A 12,052-nucleotide genomic window follows, 5' to 3' on the forward strand; every position below is an offset into this window, starting at 1 on the left:
TTGGAAAAGTGTCTGTTCATATCTTCTACCCATTTTATGATTTGTTTATTTGTTTCTGTGTATTGAGTTTGAGAAGTTCTTTGCAGATCTTGGATAAAAGTCTTTCATTTCTAGTGTCGTTTGCAAATATATTCCCCCATTTCATGAACTGCCTCTTAGTTTTTATGACTGTTTAATTGGTTGTGTAGAAGATTTTATCTTGATGAAGTCCCACAAGTTCATTTTTTCTTTTGTTTCTCTTGCCTTTGGAGATGTGTCATGAAAAATTTGCTGTGGCTGATGTTGTAGAAGTTGCTGCTGATGTTCTCCTCTAGGATTTTGATGGATTCCTGTCTCAAATCAAGGTGTTTCATCCTTTTGGAGTTTTTCTTTGTGTGTGGTATGAGAGAGTGGTCAAGGTTCGTTCTTTTGCATGTAGTTGACCAATTTTTACAGCACCATTTATTGAAGAGACTGCCTTTTTCACTGGATGTTTTTACCTGCTTTATCAAAGATTAGTTGCCCAAAGAGCTGAGCATCTATTTCTGGGTTCTATTCTGTTCCATTGGTCTATGTGTCTGTTTTTGTGCCAGTACCATGCTGTCTTCGTGATCACAGCTTTGTAGTACAGCTTGAAATCCGGCAATGTGATGCCCCCAGCTTTGGTGTTCCTTTTCAGCACTTCCTTGCCGATTCATGGCCTTTTCTGGTTCCACAACAATTTAAGGGCTATTTGTTCCAGCTCTTTGAAAAATGACATTGGTATTTTGATCGGGATAGCATTGAAAGTATAGATTGCTCTGGGTGGCATGGACATTTTAACTATGTTAATTCTCCAATCCATGAGCATGGAATATTTTTCCATCTTTTTGTGTCTTCTTCATATATTTCAAGAGTGATTTGTAGTTTCTAGAATATTGATCCTTTACGTCTCTGGTTAAGTTAATTCCAAGATTACATATGATTTTTGGTTCTATTGTAAATGGAATGGATTCCCTCATTTCTCTTTCTTCCATCTCATTGTTCATGTATAGAAATGCAACTGATTTCTAAGGATTGATTTTGTATCCTGCCACTTTACTGAATTGTTCTTTACGTTCTAGTAATTTGGGGGTGGAGTCTTTTGGGTTTTCTATATAGAGTATCATGTCTTCTGCAAAAAGAGACAGTTTGACTGCTTCTTTGCTGATTTGGATACCTTTGATCCCTTTTTATTGTCTTAATGCTGTTGCATGGACTTCTCTTACTGTGTTGAATAATAATGGAGAGAGTGGGCATCCTTGTTGTGTTCCTGATCTTAAGGGAAAGGCTTTTAGCATTTCCCCATTGAGAATGATATTTGCTGTAGGCTTTTACTAGATGGTTTTTATGAGATTGAGGAATGTACCCTCTATCCTTTCTCCCCAAGTGTTTTAATCAGGAAAGGATGTTGTATTTTGACAAATGCTTTTTTTTTTTCATCGATTGAGAGGATCATATCGTTCTTTACTCTGTTCTTGTTGATATAATCTTTCACACTGATCGATTTGTGAATGTTGAACCACCCTTGCATCCCAGGAATGAATCCCACTTCATCATGATGGATCCTATTAGCTAGGATCTTGTTGAGAATTTTGGCATCCATATTCATCAGGGATATCGGTTTGTAATTCTCCTTTTTGATGGGGTCTTTGCCTGGTTTGGGGACCAAGGTAATATTGGCCTCATTGAATGAGTTTGGTAGATTTCTTTCTGTTCATATTTTTAAAACAGCTTCAGGAGAATAGGTATTATTTCTTTTTTGAATTTTTGGTAGAATTCCATGGGGAATCCATCAGGTCCTGGAATCTTGTTTTTTGGATGGTTTTTTATCACTGATTCAATCTCTTCATAATTAATTGGTCTGTTTAAAAAATCAATTTCTTCCTGTTTCATTCTTGTTAGTTTATAGGTTAAAGAAAGAGGGGGTACTCAGAAGGGGGAATGAAGCATGAGAGACTATGGACTCTGGGAAACAAACTGAGGGCTTCACAGTGGTGGGGAGTTTGGGAATGTGATAGCCTGGTGATGGGTAGTAATGAGGGCATGTATTGCATGTTGCCCTGGGTTTTATATGCAACTAATGAATCATGGAACTGTAAATAAAAACCAGAGATGTACTGTATGGTGGCTAACATAATATAATAAAAAATATTATTATTAAAAAAAAACTGTAGTGAAGTCTCTAAACTGAGATAAATTCCCTATAATCACAAGTATACACTGTGATGACATGGCCAATATGGTGGTAGGTGCTCTGAAGCAATATCTGTTTTAATTGGGAGACTGGTATATTGAAACCATGTTCTGAATACACAGGTAAAACAGAGAAATATGGTTATTTTGTGTCCCTCACCTGTAATCTGAGTTATAGTATTTTACATTTGGTTTTGTGTATTTTTTTAAAATAATATTTATTTTGTTATATTAGTCACCATATAGTACATCCCTAATATTTGATGCAATGTTCCATGATTCATCACTTGCATATAACACCCAGTGCACCACGCAATATGTGCCCTCCTTAAGACACTTTTCCAATGAAGACATATAACAGACACATGAAAAAATGCTCAAAATCATTAGCCATGAGGGAAATTCAAATCAAAACCACCTTGAGATACCATCTTAAGTTAGAATGGCAAAAATGGACAAGGCAGGAAACAATAAGTGTTGGAGAGGATGTGAAGAAAGGGGATCCCGTTTGCACTGTTCATTGGAATGCAAGTTGGTACAGCCACTTTGGAAAACATTGTGGAGGTCCCTTAAAAAGTTTAAAATTGAGCTACTCTATGATCCAGCAATTGCACTACTGTGTATTTACCCCAAAGTTACAGACGTAGTGAAGAGAAGGGCCATATACACTCCAATGTTCATAGCAGCATTGTCCACAATAGCTAAACCATGGAAGGAGCCGAGATGCCCTTCAATAGATGACTGGATTAAGAAGTGGCCCATATAAACAGTGGGTATTTGTTTTGTGTATTTTTTCATTAAAATAATTCCTCATGGCGTAGAAGGAAAAATCTTGAGAAACCAATTTAAACATATAAGAAACACAAAAATTTGTAATTGAAGGATATGTCACATCAATATTGACTAAAATTCAGGGCTATGAGGCTCTTTCAACACAGAATTACACAAATTTTAGAAAATTGGAATTTCACATTTCCTAACACCATGAGTAAATTATGTGTGGCATACTAACACGATATACAGAAATAATAGAAATGTAATGTGTATTGTAATATATGCTTGTTGGTAATTTTCTTTGAATTAAAAATACTGTGTAATAACAGCAGAGATATTCGATAGGTTGTTAAGGCAAACATCTTGTCGCAAAGTGAAAGATTAAATATGCAATTATTCCTCCAAGTCTCATTTATTTAATGTCATTTAACCACCTCTTCTTAATTAAATGCCTGCACTTCCTTTCAAGCAACTCTCATTCCTTATCATTCCTTGTCTTTCAGGCATGACTGGAGCCATGGAAGATGCAAATGACACCACAGAGATAAACTTCATTCTTTTAGGACTCTTTAACCACACTCAGACCCGTGTTTTCCTTTTTTCCATGGTCCTCATGATCTTCCTCACCTCCCTGATGGGCAATGCCCTCATGATCCTGCTCATTTATGAGGACCCCCAGCTGCACACACCCATGTACTTCTTGCTTAGCCAGCTCTCCCTCATGGACATGATGCTGGTCACCAGCATAGTCCCCAAAATGGCAACCAACTACCTGATGGACACCAAGTCCATCTCTCCTGCTGGCTGTGGAGCTCAGATCTTCCTGTTTCTCACTCTGGGAGGTGGTGAATGCTTCCTCTTAGCAGCCATGGCCTATGACCGCTATGTGGCTATATGTCACCCCCTGCACTACCCCATCCTCATGAATCGGAAGCTCTGCTTGCACATGACTGCAGGCTCCTGGATTCTGGGAGGGGTGGATGGACTGATGCAGGCTGGTGCCACTCTTGAGATTCCCTTACTGCCATTCTCGAGAAATCAACCACTTCTTTTGTGAGGCACCCTTGCTCGTGCGCCTTGCCTGTGCTAACACTACATTTTATGAGTTTTTCATGTATGTGTGCTGCATCCTGATGCTCCTGATCCCTCTGTCTCTCATTTTGGTTTCCTACACTCTCATCTTGGCTGCTGTGCTTCGAATGAAGACCACAGCAGCTCAGAAGAAAGCCTTTGCCACCTGTTCTTCTCACCTGGCTGTGGTGGGGCTCTTCTATGGCACTCACATATTCACCTACATGCAGCCCAAATCCTACCGTTCAGTTGCCCATGACAAGGTGGTCTCTGCTTTTTACACGATATTCACACCTGTGTTGAACCCCCTTATCTAGTGTGAGAAATAAAGACGTCAAGAGGGCTTTGAGAAAATGGTTAGAGAAACATTTTCCTGGACATCTATAGTGAGAGTATTTTGATAAACTGGCAGCATCCAAAATGGATCTATTATGAAATTTATGTTATATCAATATATTTTGCTCTCAATTGGCCAGTTCACTGTAAAAAAGTATTTCTTTTATATTTAGTAAATTAAAATTTACATTTGTCCTGCTTTCATACATCATTATAACATTTTTGTTCTGGACTTTGGACCTCAGAAATAATAGTAAATGATTAAAGCAATGTATGTTTTATTTATTTATTTATTTATTTGAGATATAGAGAGTGAGTAAGAGAGAGAGCACAAGGTGGAAGAGGGGCAGAGGGAGAGGGAGAAGCAGGGTACCTGCTGAGCAGAGAGCCCAAAGTGGGGCTTGATCCCAGGGATCATGATGAGCTGAAGACAGTCGTTTAACTGATTGAACCACCCAGGTGCCCTGATTGAGGCAATGTAAGCAAAGTATCTTAGACATTGATAAAATAAAGGAGATTTTCAAATTTAATGTGCATGGGCCTCGCTCATGGACTCTCAAGGAAGCCAAACATTTACCATTACCAGAGTCACCAAATTCAATTTTGACCTGGGCACAGATTGTACATCTGATTCATTAATAAATAACCTAAAAGGCAGAATTCCAACATAAAGCTAAGGGAGTCAAACCTTCCTGGTTCCCATGGGACTGAAGTCATAAAGTTCTCCAGATAAACTATGTCCTTAGGTTATAGTCCTAAGATAAGATAAGGTCTACAACTTTCCTTTTTTTTATGATTTTTTATATATTATGTTAGTCACCATACATCCCTGGTATCCGATGTAAATTTCGATGTTTTATTAGTTGCGCATAACACCCAGTGCACCATGCAATACATACCCTCCTTACTACCCATCACCAGTCTATCCCATTCCCCAATCCCCCTCCTCTCTGAGGCCTTCAGTTTGTTTCTCATAGTCCATAGTTTCTCAAGTTTCATTCCCCCTTCTGATTACACCCCTTTCCTTTATCCTTTTCTTCCCCTACGGATCATCCTAGTTCTTATGTTCCATAGATGAGAGAAATCATATGATAATTGTCTTTCTCTGCTTGACTTATTTCATTTAGCATTATCTCCTCCAGTGCCGTCCATGTTGTCGCAAATGTTGAGAATTCATTATTTCTGATAGCTGAGTAATATTCCATTGTATATATGGACTACAATTTCTTAATCCAGTCATCTGTTGAAGGGCATCTAAGCTCCTTCCATGATTTACCTATTGTTGACAATGCTGCTATGAACATTGGGGTGCATATGGCCCTTCTCTTCACTACGTTTGTATCTTTGGAGTAAACACCCAGTAGTGCAATGGATGGGTCAAAGGGTAGCTCAATTTTTAACTTTTTAATTGACCTCCACACTGTTTTCCAAAGTGGCTGTACTAACTTGCATTCCCACCAAAAATGTAGGAGGGATCCCCTTTCTCCACATCCTCTCTAACAATTGTTTCTTGCCTTGTCTATTTTTGCCATTCTAACTGGTGTAAGGTGGTATCTCAGTGTGGTTTTCATTTGAATTTCCCTGATGGCTAATGATTTTGAACATTTTTTCTTCTCTCTGTTAGTCATTTGTATGTCTTCATTGGAAAAGTGTCTGTTCATACCTTCTGCCCATTTTTTGATTTGTATATTTGTTTCTCGTGTATTGAGCTTGACAAGTTTTTGTAGATCTTGGATACCAGTCTTTTATCTGTAGTGTCATTTGCAAATATCTTCTCCCATTCCATGAGCTGCCTCTTAGTTTTTTTGACTGTTTCCATGGCTGTGCAGAAGCTTTTTATCTGGATGAAGTCCCAAGGGTTCATTTTATCTTTTGTTTCTCTTGGTTTTTGGAGATGTGTCATGAAAAAGGTTGCTTTGACTGATGTCGTAAGGGGTGCTGCCTATGTTCTCCTCTAGAATTTTGATGGATTCCTGTCTCACATCAAGGTCTTTCATCCATTTGGAGTTTATTTTTGTGTATGGTGTGAGAGATTGGTCAAGTTTCATTCTTTTGCATGTAGCTGTCCAATTTTCCCAGCACCATTTATTGAAGACACTGTCTTTTTTCCTCCGGATGTTTTTCCCTGCTTTATCAAAGATTAGTTATCCAAAGAGAAGAGGGTCCATTTCTGGGTTCTCTATTCTGTTACATTGGTCCATGTGTCTGTTTTTGTGCCAGTACCATGCTGTCTTTGTGATCAAAGCTTTATAGTACAGCTCGAAATCCAGCATTGTGATGCCCCCAGCTTTGTTTTTCCTTTTCAACAGTTCCTTGGTGATTCGGGGCCTTTTCTGGTTCCATACAAATTTAAGGACTATTTGTTCCAGTTCTTTGAAAAATGCCTTCAGAATTTTGATCGGGATAGCATTGAAAGTAGATATTGCTCTGGGGAGCATGGACACTTTAACTATGTTAATTCTTCTGATCCATGAGCATGGAATATTTTTTCCATCTTTTATGTCTTCCTCAATATCTTTCAAGAATGATTTATTGTTTCTAGAATATAGGTCCTTTACATTTCTAGTTAAGTTAATTCCAAGGTAACGTATGGTTTTTGATGCTATTGTAAATAAGGTGGATTCCCTAATTTCTCTTTTTGTGGTCTCATTATTCGTGTATAGAAATGCAACTGATTTCTGAGCATTGATTTTGTATCCCGCCACATTACTGAATTGCTCTATAACTTCTAATAGTTTGGGAGTGGATTCTTTTGGGTTTTCAATATAGAGTATCTTGTCATCTGCGAAGAGAGACAGTTTGAATTCTTCTTTGCCTATTTTGATACCTTTTATTCCGCTTTGCTGTCTAATTGCTGTTGCAAGGACTTCCAGTACTGTGTTGAATAATAGTGGTGAGAGTGGGCATCCTTGTTGTGTTCCTGATCTTAAGGGAAAGGTTTCCAGCTTTTCCCCATTGAGAAAAATATTTGCTGTAGGCTTTTCATAGTTGCCTTTTATGACATTGAGAAATGTACCCTCTATTCCTACACTCTGAAGGGTTTTAATCTGGAAAGGATGCTGTATTTTGTCAAAGGCTTTTTCTGCATCAGTTGAGAGGATCATATGGCTCCTGAGACTTTTCTTGTTGAAATGATGTATCCCACTGATCGATATGTGAATGTTGAACCATGCTTGCATACCAGGTATGAATCCCACTTAGTCATGATGGATAATCCTTTTAATATACTTGTGGTTTCTATTAGCCAGGAACTTTTTGAGGGTTTTGGGGTCCATATTCATTAGGGAAATTGGTCTGTAATTCTCCTTTTTGATGGTGTCTTTGCTTGGTTTGGGGATCAAGGTAATATTGGCCTCATAGAATGAGTTTGGGAGCCTATCTTCTGTTTCTATTTTTTGAAATAGCTTTAGGAGAATAGGTATTATTTCTTCTTTGAATGTTTGGTAAAATTCCCCAGGAAAACTGCCCAGAACTGGTGTTTTGTTATTTGGAAGGTTGTTTATCACTGACTCAATCTCTTCATAATTAATTGTCCTGTTTAAGAAATCAATTTCTTCCTCTTTTAGTGTTGGTAGTTTATAGGTTTCCAGGAAGGCCTCCATCTCTTTCAGATTGCTTAATTTATTGGCATAAAGCTGTTGATAAAAGATTCTAATAACCCTTCCAATTTCATTGGTGTTGGTCGTGACCTCTCATTTTTCATTCATAGTTTTATTAATTTGGGTCCTTTCTCTTTTCTTTTGGATAAGTCTTGCCAGTGGTTTGTCAATTTTATTGATTCTCTCAAAGAACCAGCTTCTAGTCCTTTTGATCTGTTCTACTGTACTTATTGTTTCTAATTCATTGATTTCTGCTCTAATCTTGGTCAATTGCTTCCTCATGAGTGGATTAGGACTGCCCTTCTGTTGATTCTACAGCTTCTTGAGGTGAGAATATAAAAAATGCATTTTAGATTTTTCTATTCTTTTGAATGAGCCTTGGATGGCTATGTATTTCCCCCTTAGGACTGCCTTTGCAGTATCCCACAGGTTTTGGACCATTGTGTTTTCATTCTCATTGGTCTCCATAAATTGTTTAAATTGATTTTTGAGTTCCTGGTTTATCAAGTTATCCTGAGCAGGATGGTTCTTAGTTTCCAAGTGTTTGAGTTTCTTCCAAAATTTTCCTTGTGGTTGAGTTCCAATTTCAGAGCGTTGTGGTCTGAGAATATGCAGGGGGTAATTTCAATCATTTGGTATTGGTTGAAACCTGTTCTGTGTCCAGAACATGGTCTATTCTTGAGAATGTTCCATGGTCATTAGGATAGAATGAGTATTCTCTGATTCTGGTGTGGAGTGTTCTATATATTTCTATGAGGTCCAAATCATCGAGTATGGCATTCAAAGCCTTTGATCCTTTGCCTAGTTTTTGCAAGGGTGTTCTATTTCTGATAGACGGATGTTGAGGTCCCCTACTAGTAATGTATTTTTATCTATATGTCTCTTTATTCTGGTTAAGAATGGCTTGTGTATTTTGCTGCTCCCCGGTTAAGGGTATATATATTTATAATTTTTATATCCACTTGTTGGATACATCCTTTAAGAATAATACAGTAACCTTCTGTGTCTCTCACTATAGTCTTTAGTTTAAAATCCAATCTATCTGATATGAGATTTGCTACCCCAGCTTTCTTTTAGGTCCATTTGTGTGAAAGATGGTACTCCATCCATTTACTATCCGTCTGAATGTAACTTTGGGTTCCAAATTAGTCTCTTGTAGACAGCAAATGGATGGTCATTTCTTTTTATCCAATCTGCAACCCTCTGGCATTTTATGGGAGGGTTCAAGCCATTTACATTGAAACTGAATACCAAAGATATTATTTTAATGATGCCAGGTTGCCAGTAAAGTCTTTGTTTGTATCGATTGTGGCTCTCTGTTCTGTATCACTCGTGGGGCCTTATTACCTTTATAGAACCCCCCTTAATATCTCCTGTAGGGCTGGTTTTGTGGTTACGAAATTGGTTAATGACTGATGATTCTGGAAATTTTTATTTCTCAATCAGTTTTGAATGGCAGCCTTGATGGATAAAGGATCCTTGGCTGCATGTTTTTCTCTGAAAGAGCTTTAAAAATGCCCCCCCCCAACCCTTTCTCTCATTCCAGGTCTGTGTAGACAGGTCTGACATAATTCTCATACCTTTGCCTTGGTATGTGAGAAATTTCTTTGCCCTGGCCGCTTTCAATACTGTATCCTTGGATCTAATATTTGCGAATTGCACCATGACATGACGTGGCGTAGGTTTGTCGTGGTTGAGTTTGGGAGGGGTCCTCTTTGCCTCTTGGACATGAATGTTTGTTTCCCTTGCTAGATTAGGGAAGNTGTAGGTTTGTCATGGTTGAGTTTGGGAGGGGTCCTCTTTGCCTCTTGGACATGAATGTTTGTTTCCCTTGCTAGATTAGGGAAGTTTTCAGCTACAATTTTTTCAAATATCTCTTCTAGACCTCTGTTTTTCTCCACCCCCTCAGGGATGCAGATCATTCTGACATTGCATTGTTTCATTGAATCAGTAATCCCTGTAACCTACATTCTTGGTTGTGGATTTTTTTAAGTCCAGCTTCTATTTTCATTTTTTCTTCTACTAACCAATCCTCCAATTCGCTAATACGTTCCTCTGCCTCGATGACCCTGGCCGTCAGAGCCTCTAGTTTTGACTGCATTTGACTCATAGAATTTTTAATTTCTGCCAGATTCACTCTCAATTCTGCCCTTAGAGATTCTATATTATCATTAACATTTCCATTAATACTTTTTTCAAGTCTACTCATTATCTTTACCATTGTACTCTGAATCCCATTCCTGATAATTTGGGTACGTACATATTCATTAGTTCTGTGGCAGAGGCCACAGACTCATTGTCTTTTCTTTGCTGGGGGGGGACTTCTTCTTCTCCTCATTCTCATGAGGAGAGGTTGAGCAGGGGAGTTGGGGAGAAAGAAGCAGGCTCCCAGTGGAGGAGCCCGATGAGGGACTCCTGTCCATATAGCCAGGATCAGGCCCTGAGCTGAAGACAGGTGCTCAATGGCTATGCCACCCAGGCACCCAGGGATGTGGGCTTCTTGATTTTTCAGACTGCCATCTGGGGGAGGGGCCTGCCACACTGCTACTCAGGCATTCTTGTTTAGGTATAGTCTCTGTGTCCCCTGTGAGGGGGGATGGGATGGGCATGCTGTGAGCCAGTATTTCCTGGCTTTTGTTCTCTGGTGGCTTTCCCTGGAGGTTTGCTGTGCCTCTTCTGAGAGTCAGAGCAGCAGTAGCTGAATCTCAGGCTCTGTCTCAGAACAGAGGGATTGCTGATCATTCTCCACTGATGTTCTGGCCACTTTAAATCTGTTACTGTTGGTGCTGCTCAACCCTGCAGCATCCTGGGATGTCCACCCCACTCCCAGCATCCCAGCCCTCACTTCCAGGGCTGGCACATCTGTCCTTTGTGTGTCTAACACCACCTGCTCTCTCACTGGTGCTGGTCTGGGAGTCTGCCTGCTCCCCCAGTTCAGGTGGCTACCACTTCCCGGCGCTGGAACTCAGCAGCTCCCTCCCCCTTCATTTTATCTTCTGATACTTCTGATATCTGTGTGTGGCTTCAGGGCTCCCTGCTTTGTACCTCAATACTCAGCGCTGGAGATGTTCATTTGCAGAGACACAGATGTATCTTCCTNTCTGTGTGTGGCTTCGGGGCTCCCTGCTTTGTACCTCAATACTCAGCGCTGGAGATGTTCATTTGCAGAGACACAGATGTATCTTCCTGCGTCTCAGGCGGATTCTGTGGATGTTCAGGCTGGTCTGGTACCTATCCTTCTCAACTCAGGGGACTGGCTGAAAAAGGGGTCCCCTACTCCTCCACCATCTTAACTCCTCCTCCAAGGTCTACAATTTCTGAAATGTCTTTCATCTAATGATTTGTAACATTTCATGTTTTATGTCCTTAGTGAAGATTGTGTCCCAGAGAGTTGTCCTAATCTGGGCTGGGAAAAGAAAAACAAAAACAAAAACACAACAACAACAACACAACCCTTTCTTTTAGAGATTCTAAAAGATTTGTTCATTTTGTGTCAACAACACCAACTCTGTGCGTGTAATTTTGAGGATGAATTATTTAAAGAATGAATAATTAATTTGATAAAACAATGCATATATTAATTTCATATAATTTTGATAAAATAAATTTCAAATAGTTAAATGAATATTAAAAACATTTAAATACATAAATACATATATACAAAATACATAAAAAATTTTTCAAAACATTTGCTAGAAGAGGATGTTCTGAGGGTATATGTGAATTTAAAAAATCATATGTAAAGGTAAGCAGGTAGATATGTATGCATAAATATGTAGCAATTACTGACTGGCTCAGTCAGGAAGACATATGATTCTTGATCTCCAGGTCATGAGTTCAATACCCATGTTGTACATACATCTTACTTTAAAAAAATACAGTAGTGGCACCTGGGTGGCACAGCGGTTAAGCGTCTGCCTTCGGCTCAGGGCGTGATCCCTGTGTTATGGGATTGAGGCCCCACATCAGGCTCCTCTGCTATGAGCCTGCTTCTTCCTCTCCCACTCCCCCTGCTTGTGTTCCTCTCTTGCTGGCTGTCTCTATCTCTGTCAAATAAATAAATAAAATCTTTAAAAAAA

The 12,052-nt window shown here is 39.2% G+C and overlaps 1 protein-coding gene across 1 annotated transcript; it reads left to right on the top strand.

Annotated features, from left to right (window-relative positions):
• Positions 1–3,484: 3,484 nt before the first annotated feature.
• On the top strand, positions 3,485–4,425 carry LOC100472816 (olfactory receptor 2T33-like). Its single transcript, XM_034653321.1, is given in 3 exon segments — positions 3,485–3,979; positions 3,981–4,351; positions 4,353–4,425. Coding segments are annotated over 3 exon segments (939 nt in total).
• The last annotated feature ends 7,627 nt before the right edge of the window (positions 4,426–12,052 follow it).

Source organism: Ailuropoda melanoleuca, unplaced genomic scaffold (assembly GCF_002007445.2).
Source record: "Ailuropoda melanoleuca isolate Jingjing unplaced genomic scaffold, ASM200744v2 unplaced-scaffold7743, whole genome shotgun sequence".
Classification (NCBI taxonomy): Eukaryota; Metazoa; Chordata; class Mammalia; order Carnivora; family Ursidae; genus Ailuropoda; species Ailuropoda melanoleuca.